The 27,766-nt window shown below is 37.0% G+C and overlaps 1 protein-coding gene across 1 annotated transcript; it reads right to left on the reverse strand.

Moving 5' to 3' along the window:
• Window positions 1-4,302: 4,302 nt before the first annotated feature.
• ZC3H15 (zinc finger CCCH-type containing 15) lies at window positions 4,303-27,564 on the reverse strand. The gene is made up of 10 exons (XM_033230932.1): window positions 27,254-27,564; window positions 18,715-18,816; window positions 13,452-13,563; window positions 12,328-12,480; window positions 11,160-11,251; window positions 9,209-9,391; window positions 8,050-8,196; window positions 7,806-7,907; window positions 6,807-6,930; window positions 4,303-5,122 (listed from the first exon to the last, which is right to left on the reverse strand). Exons 1-10 carry the CDS (start codon window positions 27,326-27,328, stop codon window positions 4,932-4,934), a joined length of 1,281 nt encoding a protein of 426 aa, XP_033086823.1. The 5' UTR covers window positions 27,329-27,564; the 3' UTR covers window positions 4,303-4,931.
• Window positions 27,565-27,766: the final 202 nt, after the last annotated feature.

The following is a 27,766-nucleotide window of genomic DNA, read 5'->3' on the forward strand; positions in this document are numbered from 1 at the left end:
TCTCACTAAGGTTGGAGTGCAGTGGCTGGTCACAGAAGCAATCACAGTGCACTGCAGGCTCAAACTCCTGGGACCAAGTGATCCTTCCACCTTTGAATCCAGAATACCTGGAACTACAGGCACATGTGATTGCACCTGGCAGATTAGTTACTAAAATTTTTACTTTCAGTACCTGTTCAGCACGGTGTAAAAATTCACAGATGAAGATTCCTAACACACTGGATTCCACTTCTCACGCATTAAATTTCTCTTTTAAGTGAAATATGTCCAATATATACAATAATGCACAATCATGAAGTGATCCACATAATTACTATATTATATACTATACTTCTAACTGGAGAGATTTTAAATTCTTTTAATTATACATTCTCTGATATATTCCATACATGCTGTAAAAAGGTAATTCAAAATACATAATCATCAAATATGGTAACATAAAAAATTCTTAAGTCATATTGATGACCTTTGTCACTGAAATATACAGTTTCCTAAAACTTAGATAAAAATATAGTTTAAAGGAGTCACAGGTGGAATGAAACACATTCGGAATGAAGCTGATATATGGTCCTTTGAAAACACCCTGGAGATTAACTGGCAAAAAAAGTAGTATTTCATTGTCTTTTGGTTTACAATATAAGGCTAACTACATAGGAATAAGGAAACTAAGTCTTGATACTTAGGTCCCATAAGGACAAGTTAATTTTACGTTTGAAAACCAGATCAGCTGTAACAGAAATGTATGTCTCTGGGGAATGAGTATAAAATAACCACCTTTGTCTGAAAAATGTCCATCACACTATCTTCACAAAGAAAATCTTCATTAAAAAAAAAAAAAACTCAATGAAACTGAATATAAAATACTGGAAAGTCTAATTGAAAAGGCATCTTTGTTAATGGTCAGGAACTTACTAGTTCTGCCTTGTATAGTTGTGATTTTCTCATTCTAAAACGTATACTCAAATCAGGCTGAGACCATGTCTTAAACTGTCATACAGTTCATGCTATCTATAGTGCCCAATACAAGTGCTGTACATGTGGCAAAGCACACAATATTAATGTAATTAATGAAAACTAATCTCCTTTTCTCTTCTTTCGATATTAACTAAGAGTAACAATTAAAAAATACAACATTAAAAGGAGAAAATGTGAAAATACATTCTGTACTATTATTTCATTTGGGTTTGTTTCTAGAGATATTATAAAATTTTGCAGATGTTGTCAAATTCTAGTTAGAGTTCAGCTTCCAGTAATTTTTACAACTGAAAAGTAAAGTGTTATCTTTGTTCTCAGAGAACCTACCTATCATCAGTAAGACATACGCTTAAAAAAAGAGACAAAAAACCAAAACACAAGATTTTGGTAGTTTATCCTCTCATCTGGTATTCCTTGAAACGAATTTATTACAACATATATCTGAGTTCATATGATATGAATGGTGTGCTAAGTACCTAGAAGCATTAACATAATAGTGTATGTGGATATATACGTATCAGTATCACAGTCTTATACTTAACATAGGGAGAAATCTCGTCTGTGATTCTGAAAGTTCTTTATACAAAGTTAACTACCCAGAACAAGATGACTCATATAATAATACTACTAATTATCTGTATGAATGTCTGCCATAAGTTCCCTTTGTCCACTTTATGTGTTAAAACCTGATAGATGGAATGTTTTCTTAATGATCTGATCCTGTAATCTCACTGCTATCACATTCTGAATCATTTAATGGTCAGCGCTGAATAATACACATTAAAAATATACTGTACAATTATACCATTTATATCGGTCCATGTATGATGGGCTTACAGCATCTGATAAACCATCTGTGCAAAGATAAGGTAAAATTCACAATGTAACTTCAGTCATGCCCCGCTTAACTAAGGGATATGTTCTGAGAAATGCATCGTTAGGTGATTTCAGTTGTGTGAACATCATAGTTCTACAAACCTAGAGGGTATAGTCTACCATCTACCACACCTGCCAGTAGGCTTTATGAAATAACCTATTTTCCTAGGCTGCAAACCTGTACAGCATATTACTGTACTGAATACTGCAGGCAATTATAACACAATTGTAAGTATTTGTGTATCTAAATATAGAAAAGGTTAACATAAAAATACAGGTACTATAATCTTATGGGACCCCTTTGCACATGTAGTGCAGAGGCAACTGAAACTTTTGTTATGTGACACATGACTGTATTTTGAATTAGAAAGACTCTGGCAAACATGGGATCACTATAGGCTGTAATGGTTATTTATATATAAATGGGTTTGAAAAGTAGAGCCAATTTCAAATTAACTGTACCAATATTGAGTAACTACATTGAAAATATAAAAATTATTTCTATAAACCTCTGAAATGTACTATAATTTTAGAAGCAGATTAAATTTTGCACTCTGATTCTCTCAGATTAAAATACTTTTGACATTCTCTGTGCATGTATTGCCTTAATAATGGAAGAAATTTCAAGGCAAGATAGAGGAAGGCCACCCAGTAACTAAAGACTTGTAGGTATAAAAAATTACCTCCACATTGAACCATTTTGCTTTATATCGATATGCTTACTAAAAAACACCTTGACTTTTGAAATCACATTATTTGCTATAAGATAGTAATGTTTTAAACACACCTAAAATCTTTCAGCATCCTTTTGTTTATATGGCCCTACTTTATATATAGGTTAAAAAAAAAAAGCCCCCAAACTTAAGGTCGAAAGCAAGGGTGTCCAATCTTTTGACCTCCCTGGGCCACATTGGAAGAACTTTCTTGGGCCACACATAAAATAAACTAACACTAGCGATAGCTCAGATTTAAAAAAAATCTCATATTTTAATTAAGTTTACAAATTTGTGTTGGGCCACATTCAAAGCCATTCTGGGCGGTATGTGGCACACGGCTTCAGGTTGGAAAAGCTTGGTCTAAAGTAAATGGATTTTAACTTTTATTTATAAGATAAATTCTTAGAAAATGTTTTAGATGACTTCAAAATAGAAAAAAGGTTTAAGCTCTTTAGACTATTCTGAAAATGTTTCATTATTAAATACTGCAGTAAGTACCATTTAAACTTTTACAAAACAATGGAACAAATCTTTCATGAACATAAACTTTAAAACTCAAGCTTTTTAAAAAATATATAAAAAATATATACGAAGTATTTAAGTACACTTTCATTGTAGTTGGGAAATAAACTTGGCTCCTGATGTTCTGTATTTAAAAACTGTCAGTTATATAGCACTAGTACTAAACATCTAGGAAGTCAATTTCTTCATCAACTTTGAATTTATCATTTGACAAGACTGGCAATCATGAATTTCTTAGGCTTCACAACTTAGAAGTACGTTAGGGATCGCTGAGTCTTTTTTTTTGGTTTGTGTGAGATGGAGTCTTGCTCTGTTGCCCAGGCTGGAGTGCAGTGGTGTGATCTTGGCTCACTGCAACCTCTGCCTCCCGGGTTCAGGCAATTCCCTTGCCTCAGCCTCTTGAGTAGCTGGGATTACAGGCAGGCACCACCATGCCGGATAATTTTTGTATTTTTAGTAGAGATGGGGTTTCGCCATGTTGGCCAGGCTGGTCTTGAACTCCTGACCTCAAGTGATCTGCCTGCCTTAGTCTCCCAAAGTGCTGGGATTATAGGTGTGAGCCACTATGCCTGGCCAGATCATTGAGTCTTAACTTTAATATGCAAATAAAGAAATGAAGATTCAGAGATTTAAAAATCATATAATTTATCTAAGGCAGAAATGAGATTAGGGCCCAGCTCACCTGACATTTTGGTGCTGTTATCTTAGTTGTCTTAGAATCCATTTATATTCGCAAATAACAAAAGCAGCATGTTATTTGAAAATACACAACATAACAATAAAAAAGGTGTAGCTAGTATTAAATATGTCATGAGCAAATTGTGTCTATTTTAAATGTATTATCACCCTAATTTTTCAGGGGATCTTAGTGCCAAAGACCCTCAGCCCAAAGTTTTCTGGTGAATTTGTTTATACTTACATTAGTATGTACTATTTTAACACCATGGATCTCAACAACGATTCTTAAGCAGTACTTGATTCAACTGCAGGTGATATTTAATTAGGTTGATGTTGTATCAATTCCGAAGTTACTCTTTCATATAACATCACCTATAGTCTTTTGGAAGCTTAGTATTTGTGTTATTAAACTCATCGTAGTACTGTCAAGTACTCTAGATGCTTCTGTAGTAAATATTAAGAAACAATGCCTTAAGTGATACTATTAGCTAGAAATGTTAAATTTTTCATAGAAAAACTTAAAAAAAGGCCCATATTTGGATTTTAATGTATGATGGTCTTTATTTACAACTTTATTGGCAAAAAAGAAAAGGGAAAACTTTTAAACAATTTAACACAGGGCATTGTAGCTGATCCTGTCAGATATAAGAAGTTCCATTTTAAATGTCCATCTAATTGTCCAAAGATATACAATACTGAATCTGCATATGCAGTTTTCTTTATGAAGTACAGTGCTGATGTTTTAGGCAGTCTTCTAAACATACAAATACAAAGAAAATTAAATCACTCATTAAAAACTGTGTCAAATGAAGGGTATTTTAAATGTAAGTTTGTTGTTCCTGGTAATAGCACATGCCCAAATGAAAACCAAAGATGGAAAAGCAGATACATTTCTTACTTGGGTGGACAGTTACAACAATCAATCATTTTCTGCAATGACCATTATATTTTCAATTTATCATGAACTACTCTGAACTTACTATGAGATGTAGCCAAAGTCAGAAGAGAAGACGTAGGGACAATATTCCTTTTTCGCAGGAGGTTAACTCCTCCAGAATCAGCATAGGAAATAAACATCCTGTTGATTCTAGGTGGAAAGAAATCAATGTAGTCAATTTCAACTCATGCTGAGCTGACTTAATTTTTTCAGCGACGTGTTTGATGTCATTCTTCTAAATCAAGTGTATTTAATTCTTCTTCTAGTTCATCCAAATCCTCTCCAGTGAAAAGATTTTCATCAACAGGAACAGCATCAATAGCTCCATTTTCTGGTCCCTCCCTTTCGTTGTCCTCTTCCAAGTCACTTCTTTCACCATTTTCAGCTCTACCTCCAGAAGCTTCACTTAATTTGTTTTCTAAAAATAAAAACTGGAATCAGTAAGGCATAGAAGCAGAAAACAACATTCTACATTAGCAACAGACTACACAGACTGATACTACACTTCCTCTTTTCCTTTTCTCCACGAAAGCCATTTCCCTAGAATTACTCCAGCAAGAACTGATCATTCTTTTCTGAGCTTATTTGTGCCAATTATCTATACCTAGTATAAAATACTGTTTTCACTGTAGACATTTGACTGCTTAATGGTTTATACATTTAAGGACAGGATCAATCTTCTACACCTCTGTGTTCCCGACATAACCTAGCAATTAGATTTTAAATAGTCAATTTCCATAATATATTTTATTTGAATAAATGGTTATGGAAACCAAAAAAATGTTTGTAATATAAGCAGTTACTTGGCTTTTGGTTTTGCAAATAGTATTTAAATCACGCTGTTGTAATGCTGTGATTGTGACAGCAGAAAATCTTCATCGTGTAATCAAATTGTTAAGAAAAAACAGTGCTATACACAGCTACTTTTCCTTATAGATTATAAATAACTGAGAGAAAAAAAATGCTGCCTTTTTTTGATCAATGCCATCAACATTTACACAGACATTTTTTAACAGCCTAATTTAGATTTTAGCTATTTCAAACATCTCTGAAGACAAAGTCTTGGGAATTTTATAATCTCTGAATTATCTGCAGTTGTGCCTACAGTCACCAAAGCCCCTACTTCTACAAAGAGCAAGTCAATCTGAACACGGGCAAGACAGTGGTTTGCTAACACTCTCAGATCCTGGGAGGGCAAGCTGTTTCTTCAAGTTATAGTTTGTGTGCTTTTATTGTAAAAATAAGGTTCAGCCTTTTCTGTCTCAGCTTTTGCCTAAATGGGCATTTCTTCTGCCGTTTTCTCCCAAACTTTTACCCCTTTCTTTAAGTACCTAACTCAAGGCACAATTAGACATAAATTATACCAACAATCCTAGATAGCCTTCCCTCCATTCTCATACCTAACTCATTATTTATACTTTCATGTCTTGCTTCTATAACTAATCTTTTATCAGCAACTTTTCCTCCTTACCAGATCCTCTCCCTCTGACCTACAGATACATTTACATTTTCCATATCCTAAAAAGCCCTTCCATGACCATGTCTTCCCTCTAAACATTAACAGAGCGAGGACTGCATTCATTTTTCTTCTCACTGTTATCACTGCAGTCTCAATGAAACTGGCACCTATTCCTACAACCAATTACAACTGTAACTTATTTATATTCTTTTTCATCTTACTTGCTTCTTTGGAAACTTGTTTCTTAATTTTTCTCTGACCTTCTCAATGTCTTTCCTTAGCATTTCTTCTTTTACCTACCCCAAAACACTGATGTTTTGCAAGGTGTTCATGTCTATACAATATCCCAGACAATACACTTTTGATAATCAAAAAATCTCAAACTCCTGAGGTCTCAAAGTGAACTCATTGACTTTAACTCCAAGCTCATTTATGTCTCCTTCTAGTTTCCATTAATGATTTTAATATATACCCAGCTGCTCATGTCTGGCCTTTCACTATTTATTACTTTTTATATATGGTCAAACCACACATTTATGTTACTAGTCTGGTACCTGCACACATCTAAGTTTGCCAAGTCTGGTATAACCCCCTATAGATAATTTCCTAGTTCTTAAAATTAGGCAAAAGTTAGCATACTTACCATCTTTATCTGAAGTATATGTGCTGAATCTTTCAAGACTGGCTACAGTAATACCTGTTTCATCTACATCTCTTGGGATGTACAGGCTTAAATCTATGTCATTTACACTCACTGAATCATCAACCTTTAACAACATATAGAAAAGAAAGTTGTTACAAATAAGAACAGTTTTCTTTTACTCCTGACATTTATCTTAATTAGCCAAAATTATCACTAATCCAAGTGAAAACAAAAGACCAATTACTGGCCAGGTGTGGACGCTCACAACTGTAATCCCAACACTTTGGGAGGTCGAGCTGGAGGATCACCTGGGCTTAGGAGTTTGAGACCAGCCTGGGCAACAAAGCCAGAGCTAGTCTCTATAAAAAACAAAAACAAAAGATCTATTGTCAAAATTATTTTTTCTGAGTTTCTTTTAAAAAGAATAGCAAGGTGGTATATGAAACTTCTTCCTCTGCCATCACATTTTTATATATAGAGTATGATTTTTTTCTTTCAACCCAGAGGCCAGAATTTTGTAAGTATACAAAAAATGAACAGTAACTTATCTGTTATTACTAAATCTGTCAACAACCAAATGACTGTGCTATTGTCTCATGCTCCCTACACTGTAGTTTTAAATTAGTGCACTTGTCCCATAACTTTAAGCATAAAATATTAAACAAAAATTACTTTTTCTTTTAGAGGGAGGACAAAACATACTTTTTATAGGTAACACATACAGCACTCAACCACCTACTAGGCACTATTCTAAGCTGAATAAAGAACTACTAATTCATGAACTCATTTAATTCTCACAAACTCCCTATGATGTAGAGATAATCATTATGTCCGCATTACAGATGAGGGTGGAGGCCTAGAGTAATTTCCCATGGTTGGAGTAAGGATTTGAACCCAGGCACTGTGGCTCTGATGTTGGTGGCTCTTAACCATGTTGCGGTATTATTTATTGTTTCTTTCAATTAACGTAAGGAGATGAGGCACAAAGCTTCCTCTTACCTCATCACCACCTGTTCCCTGCGTGTAGCGGGTATCATCTGCTTCCTCATCATCATCATTGACCAGTTCAGGACGAAATTCAAACACTTCACGACCACTGATCTATTCAGACACACAAAGATATCAACCCAGGTCAAAAACCTAAAATTCCTTGTCATTGATGAAATAGGGACAAAATCTTGCACGACACAGAAAATTAAAAATGGAAGAATAAAAAACCAGTTTGGGTGAGTCTGAGACATACCACGAGTGCTTTCCCTGCTTTGAAGTCAGCTTTCCTTCTTTCCATATCTTGTTCAAGTTTATCAATCTTTTCTTGTCTTTTCCTTTTCTTCCAGGCAAGAAAAGATTCTAGAGTGATTTTGGTAACATTTGGACCTAGGGCAGAACGCTGCAACAATAAAGAGTTAATTTTTTTTTCCACAGAATTCACCTCAAATAGTGCTTAGTAGCAGTTTTCTCTTAATGTGATTAATTCCTTGCCCATGACTATCCTGAATATATTACATTCGAATAAGCTGATATAAAACTAAACAAACAAAAAAACACCTGCTCCTCAGGGCCAATAATCAAATAATAAATATATAGAACAAATAATTTGCTGAACACCTCCCTGGTATTAAATGCTTTATACATGCTAATGCACGGATCCCCACAAATAAGTGAACAAAGGGTAACGGGGAATTTACCAAAGATGAATAGCTAACAAGTGTCAGAACCAGTACACAAACCATCTCAGATATACCTGACTCTGAAGTCTATATTTTCTATTATAGTACGTTATATACTGAGTGAGACACTGAATAATAAGGCAAAATGGATATAGTTTTTAATATGCAACCCTAAATCTAATGTTTCTAATAATCTCAAAATTTTCTTAGAATAAAAACTGTGTTTTGTACTAAGCCAAAGACAAGTGGTGAATATCCTCTTTAGACTTATTCCCTTCTATAAGCAGAGTGAGTGTTTTGAGTCCAGAGCTGATAAAACATGTAATTTAAAAACTAGAGTGTTGTCTTCTTCCATACATATGCTAATAACTAAAATACTAGTGAAAAACAAAAGGTAACAGGGCAAAAATCTAAAACTACAAAAATTCAATCCATCTGAGAACTAAGCATTTTTAGTAACTCAATCTTATAGAAACAATTTGATAAGCCAGTAGCTAGTACTTAAAAAATTGTTTCACAATCCTAAAATTAATGTCATGATTGGCTCATGTTTATCGCTAGGTTAACATTTTACATATACAAGAATAATTAAAGTAGGGCAACTTTGGAAATAGATCACAATATATATATTTTTTCCTTTCATAAAAGGCTATTGCCCCCAAGTGGTAAGTATTAGAATTTCACAATAAATACTGCTTTCAGTTTTTATGGTAGGAAAAGGATATTAGTTACCTCTCTCTCAATTAGATCTTCTAATGAAATTTCATCTTCTTTCTCTTCTTTCTTTTTATCTTTTTTCAACACAAATCCAGGAGGAAGTGCATGACGATACATGCAAATATCACCCCCTCCAGGGCATACCCAAAACCAGCCATACTTGTTGTTTTCAATAGCTTCAAGGAAATGCTTGCACACCTATAGAGACAATATTATTCACAAGCGGTGGCTCAGTGTAGGCCATTTCCAAGGTAAATGCCTAAGTATATGGAACAAGTATACACACAAGTATGTTCTATTACACAAGTACATTCTATTCATTTCTGTACATAAGGGTGCTCTGTCTAACTTCTGTTCTCTGAGGAAATGCAACATATGTTTATCTTAAAATACCTAAAACAATGACAAATTCCCTTAAAGGGCAATCTATACAAAATTTTCATTTGTTCTAAATTCCAAATCATACAAAAGTGACTTCAGTTACCCTTTATAAATATACACCTCCAAATCAGAATATACAACTGGCTATAAAAAAAAAAATCAGGCTGGGCATGGCGGCTCACACCTATAATCCCAGCACTTTGGCAGGCTGAGGCAGGTAGATCACCTACTGAGGTCAGGAGTTCAAGACCAGCCTGGCTAACATGGTGAAACTCCTACTAAAAATACAAAAAATAGCTGGGCATAGTGGCACACGCCTGTAATCCCAGCTACAGGGGAGGCTGATGCAGGAGAATCTCTTGAACCCGGGAAGCAGAGGTTGCAGTGAGCTAAGATCGTGCCATTGCACTCCAGCTTGGACAACAAGAGCAAAACTCTGTCTCAAAAATAAAATAAAAAATAAATAAATAGAATAAATGATTTTCTTTGGTTTGATCTTTCCTAAATAAAAACGAATCATAAGCAGTATACAGGAGCAAGGTACGAAAGGAACACAAAAGAGAGTGACCCTTCACAACATGGATGGAAGATATAATTGTATTTAAGCCTCAAGTAATAAGCTTTGCAAGTAAGAGAAAATTAACAAACAGTATCCGCCCCCTACAACAAACATAACAGATGTGTATTAATGTAGTATTTAGAATTTTTCTAGCACAGCAAGACTTTTCACTGTAACTACACTATAAATATAGACATAAATGCAAAGTTTGAGATATAAAGAACCAATTTTTAATGGTACATTTCCTGGAATTAGAGCCACTACCTACCAAAAATTCACTCTGGAATTCATATGTAGTAATATTTTAAACCTTAAAATTTAAAAATTTATCCCTATTGAAACTAAATAAATTATTAAGTGGGTTAGTTTAACAGGCCTCCTTCCACTCTATGCAAAAAAAAAATAGGGATTTTTGTCTGGATATGTAATTTTGTTTACCCATATTTGAGAAAGTTCACCTCAGAAAATGGCATTTAAGGCCGGGCGCGGTGGCTCACGCCTGTAATCCCAGCACTCTGGGAGGCCGAGGCGGGTGGATCGCGAGGTCAGGAGATCGAGACCATCCTGGCTAACACTGTGAAACCCTGCCTCTACTAAAAAATAGAAAAAATTAGCCAGCGGTGGTGGCAGGCGCCTGTAGTCCCAGCTACTTGGGAGGCTAAGGCAGGAGAATGGCGTGAACCTGGGAGGCGGAGCTTGCAGTGAGCTGAGACAGCACCACTGCACTCCAGCCTGGGTGACAGAGTGAGACTCTGTCTCAAAAAAAATAGTAATAATAAAAATAAAAAAGGCATTTAAAGGATTTCAGTAACATAGTTTTATTCTTGTTCAGCTATTTCTGAACATGAATCTATAAAATCTAACTTGTAAACTCCAAAAATAAAGCTTCATGTACCTTATCTTGATGAAATAAAAATTTCCAGTAACTTACAGAATAATCTAATAGAAAATAGCAGCAAATACCTTGCCACATAATTCTCTCTAATGATAAATATCACAGCAACTCAATTCAAGAAAAGGACATACTATTTGAGTTTTTGGTTTTTTCTTTTCCGCCTCACCGTGCTTCTTGTTCACTACTTCTTCCAGCTTTTTCTCATCCCAATTATCCATAGTATCTAAATAAAGAAATGAAGATTAAATACTGTAATTTTATCTACTACTCCCACAACACGTATCTCCTTATACATGAGTGTTGTGTTATAAGACTCATGGCTTAACACATTTTTTTCTTTTCTTTTTGTTGAGACAGGTTCTCACTGTTGCTCAGGAAGGAGTGTGATGGCATGATGACAGCCTACTGAAACCCTTGACCTCCCTAAATAAGCCTTGATTGACTGAGCTCGATCAATTCCTCCTGCCTCAGCCTCCCAAGTAGCTGGGACTACAGGTATGCACCACAATGCCTGGCTGATTTTTCTATTTTTTTGTATAGATGGGGTCTCATTATGTTGCCTATGCTGGTCTTGAACTCTTGGGCTCAAGTGATTCTTGCTGCCTTGGCCTCCCAAAGTGCTGGGATTATAGGCATGAGCTGCTGCGCCTGGCCTCATGGTTTTCTTAAAACACCAAAGGCAGAAATAAATAGTTTTAAGATTATTTACCAAAGCCAGAACAGTGGCTCACACCTATAATCCCAGCACTTTGAGAGGCCAGGGTGGGTGGATCATGAGGTCAGGAGATCAAGACCATCCTGGCCAACATGGTGAAACCCCATCTCTACTAAAAATATAAACATTAGTTGGGTGTGGAGGCGTGGACCTGTAGACCCAGCTACTCGGGAGGCTGAGGCAGAAGAATTGCTTGAACCTGGGAGATGGAGGCTGCAGTGAGCTGAGATCATGCCACTGCACTCCAGTCTGGGCGACAGAGCCAAGACTCCGTCTCAAAAAAAAAAAAAAAAAATTATTCACCAAAGCTTCCTAAGTACTTTGGACAAATTGAGAAGGTAGTACTGAAGGAAAGGGTGACAGACAAATCCAAAATAAATCACTGTTTTTTAAAGTATCTTCATCTACTTAAAGGGTATATTATGGTAATTTTCAGATTTTATAAAACATAATAAACCCAATTAATTACTCTTTATAAACACAGTCTATTAAAATTGAAATGTTCTTCAATGTAATAAATATCTTAGTAACAAACCAAAAGTATTAAACATTTATTTTTAAGATAATGTTTTAAAAAAAATTACCTTTTTCAAGTTCTTCATCTCTTGCATCAATGTAAACACTTCGCTTTTCACATTTTCTCTCCAGAGTCAAGTCATGAGAGAACTTACACTTATCTCCTTTAGTACACTGTCCTTGCTTGAAGAATGCACATACCACAGACTTGGGATCTGCACCTATGTCAAATGGCATATGGTATTTGTATTATAACCTGCCAGACTGTAAAATATAGATTCTACCTGAAATATGATTAATTTTGGTTAACTTATTTTCCATTCACTGATGTGAAAGGAAAACGGCACTTATGGGTGATTAGCAAGACATTTCTTTAAAGTTCTTTTTGTAGCATTTTATGTCTACTTTTGTTTCTTTTATTCTGACTATAAAAGGTGGCAGAGAGTGGGAAACCAAACAAGAACATAGGATATTCCACAGGCTTTGTCTAGTTGATGTCAATAGGGCAAGAGGCAAAACAGGAGGCCAGGCATGGTGGCTCGCACCTGTAATTCCAGCACTTTGGGAGGCCGAGGCAGATAGATCATGAGGTCAGGAAATCGAGACCATCCTGGCCAACATGATGAAACCCCGTCTCTACTAAAAATACAAAAACTAGCTGGGCATGTTAGTGTGTGCCTGTAATCCCAGCTACTTGGGAGGCTGAGGCAGGAGAATAGCTTGAACCAGACAGTCGGAGGTTGCAGTGAACCGAGATGGTGCCACCACACTCCAGCCTGATGACAGAGCAAGACTCCACTTCAAAAAAAAAAAAAAAAAAAGAGGCAAAAAAGGAATGAACATACATGGCAGAACAGTGCCAAAAACTTGGGACATACAGTTTATTCAACTATGGCTTTGCCTTGGCTACTACCAAAGACTGAATGTTATAAATCAATTAGCAGTCTGTTAAATTACTAATTTTGCCTTAAGTGTGGGGCGCATGGCTGCAGTTCAGCTGTACAATGACACAGATGTGAACATATACAGAGGAACCATAAGCAACCCACTGACATAGGTAATTTTGATGAAGGGACTAATATTTTCATTGCAGACACAACTGTCTTATTATCTAAAGAAAATAACATCAAAATAAACAGTTTTTAGCATAAACTACATTTGATAAAAAACACTTCTGAAATTTAAAGTTTACCTTTACTTATTTTTTGAGCAGCAACTACAGGTTTGAATAGCTCATTTAGCTCCTGCAATTCTTTCTTCTTGTCATCCTTCTTCAATTTCTTTTCAGCTTCACTTTGTGCTACCTATAATATTGCCAGGTTTAAAATGTAAATTTGATTATTTACAAAATTGTTTTTACTGCACAGTTAGCATTAACATAACAAGACACTTGCATATTTACAGTCTTTACCTTTTAACATCAGTATTATAATGGCCTTACAGTGTCTATTCAATGTTGTGGTTAAACTATTAAACAAAATTGTAATGATGGTACCATGCCTAGTTAAAAGCAAAAGCTTACAGCAACAAGCATTTATTAAGCATTTACTACATGCCCAGCATTTTTAGCAAATACTTTTCACCTGCAATATTCTTCTGTGAAAACAACCCATTCCTCAGAAATGTCCAGGTTCATTTTGAAAATCAGAGAAACAAACCTCCTGAAATGTACAGTCCCACATGATAATGAATTATACTACCCCAAAAACCTATATAGTGCCCTCATGGAAAAACACTGGGTTAGGTCAATGTAGGATATTAAACAAAACAACTCAAAACAAAACATGACATTTAATATAGTTCCAGGCACACGATTTACATACCTAATATGATTAGAAGATTCATCCAAACATTTATATGTCAGGTCCTATGTTAGATGACAGAGAATACAATAAAAAGACAAAGATGCTTATTTAAAGAAGCTCAGAATCTAGCAGGATGACAGACATGTCAACAACTGTAACATAATATATGGTGCTCTGGGAACAAAGAATGCCCATATACCTGAAAAAATTAAATTGAGCCAATAACCTTATAAATGAATTATTCTTGATGGGCAAGGAAAGAAATACAGAAAGAGCCAGCCAATGCAAAGTTACAGGGACTAGAGGGGCAAAGTATGAAAACATCAATGAGATGCTTAGATTGTATCAGTAGATTGAATAGAGTTCCACTCAATTGTTTAAAGTAAGCCAGTAACAAGATCAGGTCACATTTTATAAAATATCAAGAGAGCAAGTTTTGTGGAGGATAGATTGGGAACCCAAGAGTAAAGGCCTGTTGCAACTGCTGCACACAAGAAAACACAAGAGCTTAAAATGAGCATTACTGGTGAGGATGGAGAAAAGGAGACAGAGCTGATAGGACTGTGACTGAACATGAAGTATAAAGGGGGAGGAATCTAGGATTATCATGTATATGGTTAGTGCTGTTAAACAAGACAGGGAATACAGGAGGAACAGGTTTCAGGGTAAGAGGTGAAGATGAGCTTAGTTTCAGACATACAGAATGCAAGATGCTTACAGAGCATCTGGGTGGAGATCTTTTGAAGGCAGATAGACATGCATATTGATTCCACTGAAATCAGAGGGTCTGCTTTGAGATAAAGACTTTAGAAATAGCGGCTTACAGATAACAATTAAAACTTTGGGTATATTACTCAAGGACAGCATAAAAATGTGGCAAGAGCAAAGGACACTTCCTTGAAGAAAATCAACATGAAATGGGACATAAGAATCTAAAAAGCCCCCCAAAAAGACCTAGAAACATCAAAGAAGCAGATAGAAAACCAGGACAAAATATGTTCAAGAAAGAGGAAATTTTAAGAAAGGAATGGCCAAACGCTATAATTAGGTCAAAGGCATCCCAAATGCTGAATGTGACCCTATATGGTGGATGTGTTTAAACAGAAAAAATGTTTTGAAAGAAAAAATTTAATAGAAGTATTCTTTGCTCATCAGGCCCATCTCAAACATTTGTGGGGCCCAGAGCAAGAATACAATGGAGGCCTACAAGCCATTTATCTAAATATTTAAAATTAGAAATCACGTTCATGATGAATAAAATGTGGTCTGTAATCCTACTTCACAAATATCCTTTATGACCTGGAAGGACAGGTTCAAATTTAAAATGCTCAGACTCCATGGAGTTCCACACTGAAGCACAGCAGTAACACAAGAGTCAGTCCTGGGCTCTTTTTTCTCCTCTTCCCACTCCGTTTCATTCCACTTTGGGTGTAGGGAGAGGTAAAGGTGCAGGAAGGAAGGAAAGGATATGGATGCAGGCTCTGTTCAAACCCTTAGCATACGCTGTTGTTTTGGCTACCTCAGACATATTGGTAGCACAATGTACCTAGACAGAGATGGGCATGGGGGAGAGGCCTTTGCAGGCAGATAAACCAGGGTCAGACTGTTGTAGGAAGAGGTGTTGCAAAATCTGGGTAGGTACATCACCTTGGCTTCAGTGACTCCTTACCTGAGGGGAGACAGCGGTCTGGAGAAGACACATATATCACAGGGCCTAGACCAGGATACCTCCTGTCCAGCTCTAAGAGCAGCACTACTGCTCATTTCCGATGTTATATATGATGGGTAGGTACCCCGCGTTCACAGATAAAAGTCCAGTTATCCACGCAAGTATCAAAACTATAATATTAAATATACTATCAAAGCTAACTACCAGCACACAAATTTAATAACTTTCCCAGGTTTATGAATTCTAGTATTACCACTCAAAACACTTCCCACTAGAAGAAAAAGTTGGGGAAGAGGAAACAGGATTGAAAAAGGGGCTAAGTGAAGAAAGTGAGTTCTTCTTACATATTGATATCTATATTCACCAGAAAATTTATATTATTTTCTTATTTAACCACCAGAAGAATCCAACAAGGAATAACTGCACTTCCACAATACATACAAAGACCAGGGTTGCTATTTAAGGATCATGTAACAAAAAAGATAGGAAGATTCACACCCAAGTCTATCTGACTGCAAGGTCTCAGCTGATCTGCCCACCGTGGTCTCCCAAAGTGCTGGGATTACAGGCGGGAGCCACTGCACCCAGCCATGGTCTAGACATTAATTTTTTTTAAACCAGGCTATTAAGTTAGCAGTTTGGAAGAACAATAGTTTTAGATTCTAGAATCAAGCTGGGAAAACGGATGTGAAAGGAAAGTGTTGGGTCACTGATTTGTAGACAGCATGAGCAAGAGAAATTTATTTATCTCACAAATACATATTAGCATATTTTTAAAAAATCTGTAAACACATGAGAAATTCTTTCTTCTCTCCTACATTACACAAATGTGTTTCCAGAAGTTAATGAAAAGGATATAGAAATGGTGGAAAAAATGTACTTTAAAAAAATACAGATCCGGCCGGGCGCGGTGGCTCAAGCCTGTAATCCCAGCACTTTGGGAGGCCGAGACGGGCGGATCACGAGGTCAGGAGATCGAGACCATCCTGGCTAATACGGCGAAACCCCGTCTCTACTAAAAAATACAAAAAACTAGCCGGGCGACGAGGCGGGCGCCTGTAGTCCCAGCTACTCGGGAGGCTGAGACAGGAGAATGGCGTGAACCCGGGAGGCGGAGCTTGCAGTGAGCTGAGAGCCGGCCACTGCACTCCAGCCTGGGTGGCAGAGCAAGACTCCGTCTCAAAAAAATACAGATCCATGTCTATGAAATCTTTACAAGTGAGAAGTCTAAAGAACCTGAAGAAAAAGGGGCTATATTTTTTTCAAACGAGTTGCCAATGGATAAACTCATTTTAAAATTCATAGGAAAGAACAAATGCCTAAGAACAACCAGGAAAAATAGAAAAGGTATACCATTTTGGGGAAAAGACTTGCCTTGAGACTTTAATGTACAGTCAAGCACAGCATTATGACGTTTAGGTCAATGATGGACCACACATGACAGTAATCCCGTAAGGTTATAATACCATATTTTTACTCTATCTTTCTATGTTCAGATACATGAATCATTACTAATGTGTTACAACTGCCTACAGTATTCAGTACGGTAACATGTTTTATAAGTTAGAAGCCTTGGAGCAACAGGCTATATCATACAGCCTAGGTGTGTAGTAGGCTGTAATATCTAGGTTTGTGTAAGTACACTCTATATTCTTTGCACAATGACTAAATCACCTAACGACACATTTCTCAGATTGTATTCACATCACTAAACAACGTATGACTATGACTGTAGGTCAATAGTGGTATTTCAGTGGGATAAATAATGCTGGTGTAAGCAGCTATTCATCTAAAAGAAAACAAACTTAGTCTGGGCGTGGTGGTTCATGTCTGTAATCCCAGCACTTTGGGAGGCCAAGGCAGGCGGATTGTGAGGCCAGCCTGGGTGACATGGTGAAATCCTTCCTCTACAGAAAACACAAAAATTAGCTAGGTGTGGTGTCATGCGCCTGTAGTCCCAGCTACTTAGGAGGATGAGGTGGGCGGATGGCTTGAACCCAGGAGGCGGAGGCCACAGTGAGCCAAGATCACACCATTGTATTCCTGCCTGGACAACAGAGTGAGAACTTTAAGATATATAAAATAAATTTATATGATGAAATATAGACTATAAAAATAAAATAATTAGAAATGATCTAGGAAAAACACAGAATCCAGTGACAGGGGAGACCTTTTAACCATATTTTTAAAAAGCTAGCAATGTAACTGGCAATATTAAACTCTATATATACATATAAGTTAAAAATTGGTGCATGGCAAAACATAATTGAAATATCATCAAATATCTGCAATGTAGACAAAAGGTATCTCATAAATTGACAAGAAAAAGACAACCAATAAAGCAAATAATTTCAATAGGCAAGTCATAGAAGTGCAAACTCAAACAGCTAACATGTATACAAAAGACACTCTCTAGTAGGGAGAGAAACAATCTAACAATAAGGTATCACTTTATACTTATCAGATTGGAATACATTAAAATGAACGTTAGTATCTATTGCTCATGTACTACAAATGAAAATGTGAAGTACTACAGCCTCTATGGAAAGTGATCTGGCAAATTTATAATATTAAAATTAGAAATCCATTTCCCTTGATCTGGAGTCTGTTACCAGACAATTTATGCCACAGAAATAAAAGCACAAACACATGTAAGAACTCCTGTATTTCTTCTAGAGGTGGTCTTAGTGTCAGAAAGCTGGAAACAAAGTGATCACTTATGAATAGTGAAATGGATGAATATAACACACCTGTACTGTAGAATGGCATGCAGTCATTATTAGAATAAATGAGAGCTATATCACAATGGCTTAGACAACATCCAAGAGGTACTGCTGGTAAGGAAGGCCAAGATGCAAAAACATTTCGAGTAGGATTCTGTTTTGAAATACAATTATATAATAATACTAGACATTTTATCTGAAACAGAGGCTGTATTAATATTACATTCATAAAAAGATATGGAAATTTAAATTACTTACCTGACGTGGATTTTGTTGACCAAATTTAACTTGATGTGTGACAGCCTTGATAAACTTCTGTTGCTTTGCTCCTTTCTTATTCTTCAAACCAAAAGTTTTGTCCTACATGAGAAAAAGCAGAAATATCTTAGCAATTTATGTTACCATATATTTCCTCTAATGATACCTAAAAATTATTCTTTTATTTATTGATAATTATTCTTTACTAATATAAAAACATGGAAAACACGCAACATCAAGTCAAGGCAATATATGACCTTTAATCATCACCCAGATTCTTTACAATTCAATACGTACTCACCATTATCATCATTAAACCTGTTATTCTATGAAGCTTTTTCTAAACCCTGTTTTGGATTATCAGTTCTATGGGATGTGCAAAGTTCTTATACTGGGATAAGAAGTCCTATAGTTAAATACATTTAGGAAAACGCTTGATTAAAAGGATTCTTAATTCTGAAGCACAAGGTATCTTACAGCCCTTATCAGAGGGAATATAATATGCAGCACCTCCAAATCTTCCTTTGCAGCAGAATCCATTTTTACTCAGAGTATCTTGAGAGGCTATACAATACTGAACACATGTTTGGGACTACTACATAAGAGGAAGATACACTCAGTTCTGGACTGGTTTTTTAGTTAATATATGTTCTCCTCTCAAAAATAAATTTAATAAATTGAATCAAACTACTGAAATGTATACATTCCTAGTTATTCCTAAAATGGAAATATTGAAAGTATGTAAACTAAAAGCAACATTTTCTTTAAATCTGGAATATTAATACAGTAACTTGGTAACATTCAATATAACAGCAGTTATCACTTATGGAATGCTCATTATGTGCTAAGCACTAATGGTGATCCCTGGCTATCTACTCATATTTACTTAGTATGCAGTATGGGGTTGGGGGGAGAAAATTATATAAAAAAATAAGTATGCAGTACAAAAACATTTAGAAGCCATTGCACAAGTATGAGTAAGTGTGTGTGTGGAAGGGGGCAGTGGTCTGTAGTGGGCTGAATTTTGGAATGCCCCCCAAAATTCAAGTCCACTTGACCTTAAATTTGATTTTATTTGGATGCAGGTCTTCACAGATGTGATGAGTTAAGATGACATCATACTAGATTAAGGTAGGACCTAGATCCAGTAACTGGTGCCTTAATAAGGACCACACAGACACACAGAGAAGGAAATGTGAAGACAGAGGCAGACAGACTGGAGTGACACTGCTATATAACCCAAAGAAGGCCAAGGATTGCCAGATGCCACCAGAAACTAGGAAAAGGCAAGGAAGAATTATTCCCTAGAGTCTTCAGAGGGAGGGAGCATGGCCCTGCTGACACTAATTTCTGACTTTTAGCCTCCAGATCTCTGAGAGAATAAATTTCTGTTGTTTTAAGTGACCCAGTTTATAGTCATGTTACAGCAGCCCTAAGAAACCCATAAAGCAGGACTGACTAGTGAGCTTCTCCCTAAGGTGAATGCGTGACAAGAAATAACCAAATGCTAATATCTGAAATATTTTTTTTCTGGGTCTTTTCTGATTCTCTGGAGAAAGATCCTCTAGCTGGGGGGGTAGTAAGTTAACTGTAAACAGGAGAAGCGAGTAGGTAGAAGGGGTCTCAGTTTACCATACAGATTTACTAGCTCCATTTTCAGGCTCACATCCCACCTCCTTTGCGCTTAGTGTCCTGGAAGCAGAGAGGCCTGTTCCCCGCCACCCCCTACCTCCAAGAAGACACCTCCTGTTTCTTGCAGAGGTAGTCACTTGGCTGAGTTGTAGTAGGTAAGGATTATTAATTACTCCTAACACTTTTAACTTCTAGTTTTCAGTCTCTTGCCTTCTGTATTACCTAGTGCTTCCCATTTTTGAGGGTTTTTTCATAATTTTGCAGAGGAAATGCACTTGATTTTTACTGGCACACTCCTAGACAGGCACTCAGACATAACCGCTCTGCTCTAAGTCAGTTACCAACTCATCCATCCACTGCCAATCTACATATGTTAAGGTTCAAGATTATAGATGTCTTCTAATTTCAAAATAGAATTTGTACTTCTTTCTCATTCTCTTGTTTATGGGTGGTTTAAGAGAGGAAGAGGCAAAAAGGTCTTCTCAAAGTAATCTGAGACCTTCTGAGTGCATTTAGTATGAAACAAATTAAGTGGCCATTTTATAGCCTTTATTTTGCCATTATTTCTAAGGGAAAGGAAAAAGTAATAATGAGTAGAAAGTATTACAGAAACAAAATATCACCATGTGGACAAGCTAGAAATAGAAAACAATAGTACTGAAACAATTAGTATTTAAAAACATCCAACATGACATAATGTTTACAGCAACCTCAAAATCAGTAAAAGACCTTTCAAGTCTTAAAACAAAAAAGTACAGAGGGTTTTGCTTCTAAATGGTTATCTCTCATTGGGAAATACCTCTTTATTAATGACATCTATCTTCATATACCAAAACTTTGCTTTCCTCTACTTAAATGCTTGTTTCATGATTTAATATCCCAACATGGTATTATACAAAATTCTACATGAATTTTTTACAGCCTATGTGTATGAAAAAAGGTAGGAAGCACACAAACAAGTTGGATGTCTCTGCACTGAGCCTTTTATGGATGGCTTCCCTTGTTTCTATAAAGAAAGTTTAACACTCAATTCAATTTGAAGAAAGATGGTCAAGATAATGTGATATATACAGATGAACACAGTGCAGCAACTAAGTATAAAATGCCATACTTTTCCTTTACAAAAAGTGAGCTCTCACGGGAGGCAGAGGAGGCTCTAGAAAAATATACGATCAGGATTAAACAGCATCTACAGGTGCTCTGCTAGAGAAAATAAACGGGTTCAACCCATGCTCCATCTGTAATTACAGAGAAGAAACAATGAATAAATAAGGCCAAATAGCAAAGTAGATACTGCCAGATAGACTTAGAAAAGAAAAAAGTCCCCTAAGGGGACCTGGCCAGTAAGAAAAGAAAGTACTCACAGTGGCAGTTACTGGTAAAGGTGTATAAATTCCAGATCGCAGAAGAAAAAAAGAATTCAGGTTTCATTATACTGCTCTGGCACAAAAATGACCAGTTTAAAGAGATAGTAAGTGAGTTGTGTTCACCTCTAAGTTAGAGCTCAGAAACTAACATTTTTCCACAGAGAAAGTGGACTACTTATTCATCTAGCATTCACTAAACATAAACATAACCCCTGAATATATACTTTATTGAACCCTCTCAACAATTCTATGATACACAGAAACTCAGAAATGATAAATTCATTTAAGTTAAGTCATTAATAAGGGGCTGGCTGTATAGTGCAAAGATTTAGAAGTATAAACTTTGGAGACAGACTGCCCAAATTTTAATCCCAAACAGAGCTGGGTAAATTACCCTCTTTGCCACAGTTTCTTATTTGTAAAGTGAGTCTCACTTAGGGTTGTTGTGCAAGTTAAAAGATTTACCTCAGAGAGACAGTGGTGGACAGCAAGGACTCTAAAGGCAGACTTCCTGTGTTAGAATCCCTGGCATAGTTACTTGCCAGGTTAGTAAACTTGAGCAAGTTATTTAATCTCTATGCATGTTTTAAAAACTGTAAAAAGGGTAATAATACATATCCCACTGAGAGAATCAAAGAGGCCAGTATATTTATCACTTGTAGTTGGTTTGTTTCTCTTCTCTCCTTCTCCACAAAACACTGAGAACCTTCTCTGGCCCAGTAAATGTTAACTATTAAGTCACAGAAGATATTTGAACCTAGGTATATTTGACTCCAAGCAAATTCCTTGTTCTTTCTACAGTTTTGAATAAACTACTTCCCAGAGACACCTTGTTAAGTTATTGAGCTGGCTGGTGCTCAATAAGCTTTCTAAATATCACACTGCAGATGTGAGATCCCAATAGCACCTCTTGAAAACAGAGTGATTTGCAATTTGGAGAAGTTCAAAAGGCTTCCTCCTGAGTTTAGGACAGAGCCTTACCTAAAGATTAATCTGAATTATAAGGTAGAAAAAAAGAGGGTTACAGTCAACCCAAAACACAGTTAAAATAAAACTAGGGGAATAATGGTCCTCATTGGATTAATAAGGTCTCAAAAGTTAACGTGATAGTAAAGGAACTTTGTGTTTATGTGTGTTTCAGAAGACAACTTGGGAAATGAATACAGAGGAGTCTAGAAAGTGGGTAGTAAGAAAAGGACAACTTCCTGAGGCTCCAAGAGCCTTAACACTCAGTGAATTCCAGGCTTCTCTTATCCACATGTACCCTAGAACTTAAAGTATAATTAAAAAAAAAAAAACAAAAAAACCCTCCCATCCCATCCGTAGGTAATCCCATTCCTTTTACGGGCCAGCGTCCACTCCCTAAGTAAGATGTTTGGAAAAGGGAAGCAGTGGAAGGGCAGGTCTACGCTGAATAGTGCTCCAAGATAATGGGAGTCCACCTCTTGGGACATTCGGGTAGGCAGAGGCTGTCACTGTTTTACCTCATTAGTTTTCTCCCACATGCACTAATGTATTTTTGTTGTCCATCCATGCAATATATATTACGCAACAGGTTAATCCACCTTCAAGTAATCAACATTTGATTTTGGCTGTTGGCAGCTGTTCTACACTGGCAACCAATTTCTCTTGCTCCATCCTTCACAACACTTGGATCCTGTCTCTATAGGACCCTATTACTATTTCCTTGCTGATACAAGTTCTTAGCTGGGTATCTTTTATTTGCTTGCCCTAAGCCCAAGATTATTTCCCTCTTTCCATATTCAAACTTTCTATTGCTCAATGCCGACTCCATTTGTCACTAAATTTTAGTTGTAAGAAAGCAAATGGCATATGCCATTTCGGACTAATGTGCTAATTTCTAACAGAACCATAATCCTGTTTGACATATTCATTTCGGAAAGTATTAATAATACAAATGAATTCATAAAGTTTTGGGGCATTTGAAGTGGCAAATAAAAAAATGGAGGCAATATTTAAAAATGGGCAGGAACTAAGCACTGTATAAACAGTGCAGATCGGTCTGATTATTTCCCCCAGTTTTTATTTAGAATACACTATCAAAATAGGCAATAACAATAGCTGCCATTTACTGAATATATACACTATATGGCAGGCACTTTACATATATTATCTCATTTAACTCACGGGAACTAGCTGCATTTTGCAGATGAGAATTGCAGTCCAGTTAGATTTTGTAACTTGTCTAAAAATATAGAGCTAGTAATTTGAAACATGGGACTCAAACCCAGGTCTCTGACTCCAAAGCTAGTGCTATCTGTTTTTTTTACTTCCGTAGTGTTCCCAAAACCTGCATGCTGATTTTTCCACAGTGAGGGTCCATAGAGGTGGCAGCAGAACAGGTACAGAAGAGGAAAGAGGTAGGTAGGGCAACCATTATTTGCAAGTCTATTGAAAAATGCTGTTTAAAAATACATGTTTTAGTTAACTATTAATTTTGAGCAATTTAGAATTTCAGGTCACACAGCTATAAAACCTCCCAAAGTTAACCAGATTCTGAAATAAGTATCAGTCTTTATATGTCAAAATAGACTATAAAAAAGTAGTATTTTCCCCTCCAAAATTATAACAGCCACAGAGATCAATTACCTTCTTGGAAAAGTCACTGAGACGTGCTAGGCTTTTAGGGAAGTTTAAAAAAAAAGTTGCCTGTATAATGAAGCAGACTACATCATTTCCTAACCAGGCTGGATTAACAGAATAGTCTCTATAAATCTAATTTCACAAATGCTCTAACTTAACACTACAATTCAAAATATTGTTGTACTTCTCCAGTAGTAGCAAATATCAATGTTGCACATGAGTCTGACAAACTTTATTGCAATATTTTTTGAAAAAGCTCATCAGGTCCCTGGACCGGAACATAAAAGAACATCTAGATTACAAGATGTCAGGCTAGGAGGACCTTCTTAAAGGCAAGCAGACACATTTCAAAGGAAACAAACTATGATCACTGAGAAACAAGCAGAAGATCTGAACATCTTGTTCACTAAGAACCCATACCCAAATCTCAGTCTTCAGAAAGAAATGGCCTCAAAGACATACGTCCAACGGTACTGCAGGTTAGGTTAAAGAATGATAGTACGAAACACAAGAAAGCAAAATGCAAGCATATTCAGCAAAAGCAAGAAGCTCAACAATTGCAATTACCTGAGGGTGTAGTCAAGACCAGTCCTTCCCAGAGAAACACAGGCACAGCACCTGGATCTCCTAATGATGCCTATCCTGTAGCTCTAATGTATACAGATGATTGGACACTCTCATGCCAACTCAGCGTATGCCCCAAGGTTGAGGTCCCTACAGGTGACTCCATTAGCCACAAAATAATTCATTCTGGCTGCCAAGATTTTAACCAACACTGCCTCTAACCCAATTTGGAATCCTAAGTTTGTTCTTCAAGCGTCAATTATAATATCTTTTGGCTCTTCCAAGTAGAGAGAGACACTAAACACAAAAGGTGACATATTGTAATGATTCTCATACAAAAGAATACTTTCCAGCAATAAGGAACATACTAGAAGTATACACAATATGGATAGATCTCAGAAACGCTGCGTGGTGTGAAAGCAAAAAGAAGGACACAAAGGCTACCTACTGTGTAATTTATATGAATTCCTAGAGTGGTAAAAACTAATCTATCCTGTCAAAAAATTTAGTGGCTGCACGAGTGGAAAGAATTAAATAGAGGCACAAAACAAATTTAGTGGGGTGATGGAAATGTTTCAAGTCTTAATTAGGGTGGCAGTTACCTGGGTGAATAAATTCCTCAAACACATAGAACTACACATCTAGAACCTGTACATTTTATTTTACATAAGTTATACCTCAACAAAAAATAAATTAAAAAACATTATATTAAATGTGGAAAACACAGAATCAGGCTTAATTTCACCACTTTGTTAGTGTATTTTTAGTTAAAAAGTGCAGTTGTCTTATTTTGCATTTCTCTTTGGCGATATCTTCATTATTGAAACTAAAATTGCTTTCTCTTTACCTAAAAAATAACTGTCACAAGATGACTAGAGTCATAACAAAAGCATCATTTTAAAAGTTGAGGGATACTATAAACAACTTTCACACGCAATTCCTTAAAATGAAGATACTAGTTCTACTAATTAAAAATAAAACAATTAGATATAAAGCCCTACAGTGCATAAAGTATAATTTAAATTGTTTAAATTGTTACATAACATTTAATTTCAATGGAAGTCTTACTTTTGTACCATGGTCCAATCTCAAGGAAAACAACATCCCTAAAAGGTACTTGGTTTTCATAAAAGTGAATGCCATCCGATCAGAAACCTCTGAAATTTACCTAAGTGCCACGAATCCAGGTTGTTCAAACAAGGGAATAGAAAACACAGATATGAAGGTAATATTTTGTTTGTAAGGGTCTGGCTATAGTACTTCATGACAGTTTTAAACTGTACAAATTAGCAATAAGAACACCAGTTCTGCTTCAAAGTCGGAACTTGGCCAAGGATACCAAAATTCTTAAGCATTTTCTTAAATCCAATGAGTGGACTTTACACCTTATGCGGTAAAATGGTCATGGCTTTTTCTAATTATATTCAAAGTACAAGAGGTCCTATTTAATTATGAGGAGGGTTAATAGCAGAAATCGAGGGAAGAAATACCTCGTTGGGGTCTGTATAGTATGTTTATGTTATGTCAAACATGGTTCATCTTTTAAGGAAACTCACAATTCAGTTGTTGGAAAACAAGTGCAGAACATGTAAGAACGTCAATAGGGTTCCTTGGCCACTAAAGGGCTACAGGCTCAATGTGTTAAACGAATATATACATACACACACACACACATATGTATACATATATACGTATATATACACATACATACATATATCTCAAACAGTGTCACACAATTAGTGACACTGAAACTTAATCTCTTTTAAGGCGTTATTCTATTTAATCCACTTCAGAATACAAGTATCAAGCGCTGCGTTCAAGACCCTGGGTTGTGATGGAAAGTCCTTCCACTCTTTATGGGACTTCAAACAGTTCAGAGGTGGATCGAAAAAGCCACCAAGTAGTAATTTGTTGGTTCGAAAGCACAGTACCACCCCTGGGTGACGGGTAAAGAAATAAGGAACACAAAGACTCGTCATGAGTCGGTCTTCCAGAAAGACGCTGGCCCAAGACCGTTCAGCGAATTTCTTCACACATAACCCAGGAAAACCACCTCAATTCTGAGAGGACTAGCGAAGGATAAAACCCTGTGGCAGTCCCGAGGGGTCATTTAGCACCCGGGTGCATGGGTGGGTGAACACGGGCGTGTGGGCGGAGAGGCAAAGCCCAGGTGCGGGGGCGCCAGCAACGTCACTATAGTAATGAGAGACAGCTAGCGTCATCAGGGGCTGGAGAAGGGACAGTGGGCCACACAAACCTTAAGGGAGGAACACGTGGCCCGAGGAAGAGAGCCGGCTCCCAGGGAAGCCCGGAGCGGGGAAGTGGCTTTCCAGAGGGCTCGCGGCGTGAGTGGGGGAGGGGTGCGTACTCACTTCGATAATCTTCTCCTTCTTTTTTTGCTCCGCCTTTTTGCTGCCCCCGGCCTGAGCCTGTTTCTTCGGGGGCATTGCGGAGACAGATGACACCGGCCAGAGTTAAGCGCAGCTGAATACTGTCAGGGGTTCTGGCCCTGCGGCAGGAGGAGGAGGACGGGGGCCTCACTCGCAGCACCGCACGGAAAGCGAGTCGCTCATTCGCCCCGCAAACGCGGCCTTTGCGACAGGTCGATGTCGCAGAGCATAGTGGGTAGCGAGGAGCGGCTCCCGGAAGCGAAGCTGCGCGTGCGCATCCACTGAGTCCGACAAGGAGGGGGCAGGGACGGGACGTGGGAAAATGACTACGCGTCACACGTGATGTCGCGCATCCGATAGGCCCTTTCCAGATGGCAACAGGCCTGAGAATGAATCTGGGCGAGCTGGTTGAGTCCATGCGTTTGTGCTTCCTCTCAGTCAACTTTCGCTTACCATGGGGGCGACTCTTGTCCGTCGTCGCCTCACCTGGAAACT

This window comes from Trachypithecus francoisi, unplaced genomic scaffold (assembly GCF_009764315.1).
Source record: "Trachypithecus francoisi isolate TF-2019V2 unplaced genomic scaffold, Tfra_2.0 Lachesis_group13, whole genome shotgun sequence".
In the NCBI taxonomy this organism is placed as follows: domain Eukaryota; kingdom Metazoa; phylum Chordata; class Mammalia; order Primates; family Cercopithecidae; genus Trachypithecus; species Trachypithecus francoisi.

What these genes read in the sequence shown, in the direction of transcription:
- ZC3H15 (XM_033230932.1), bottom strand. Translation starts at nt 27,328, where the DNA reads ATGCCCCCGAAGAAACAGGCTCAGGCCGGGGGCAGCAAAAAGGCGGAG. An exon ending in TGCTCAAAAAATAAGTAAAG is followed by an intron (nt 12,481 to 13,451) that starts GTAAACTTTAAA and finishes CATTTGACATAG; the next exon opens with GTGCAGATCCCAAGTCTGTG. An exon ending in AAGCAGGGAAAGCACTCGTG is followed by an intron (nt 7,908 to 8,049) that starts GTATGTCTCAGA and finishes GTGTCTGAATAG; the next exon opens with ATCAGTGGTCGTGAAGTGTT.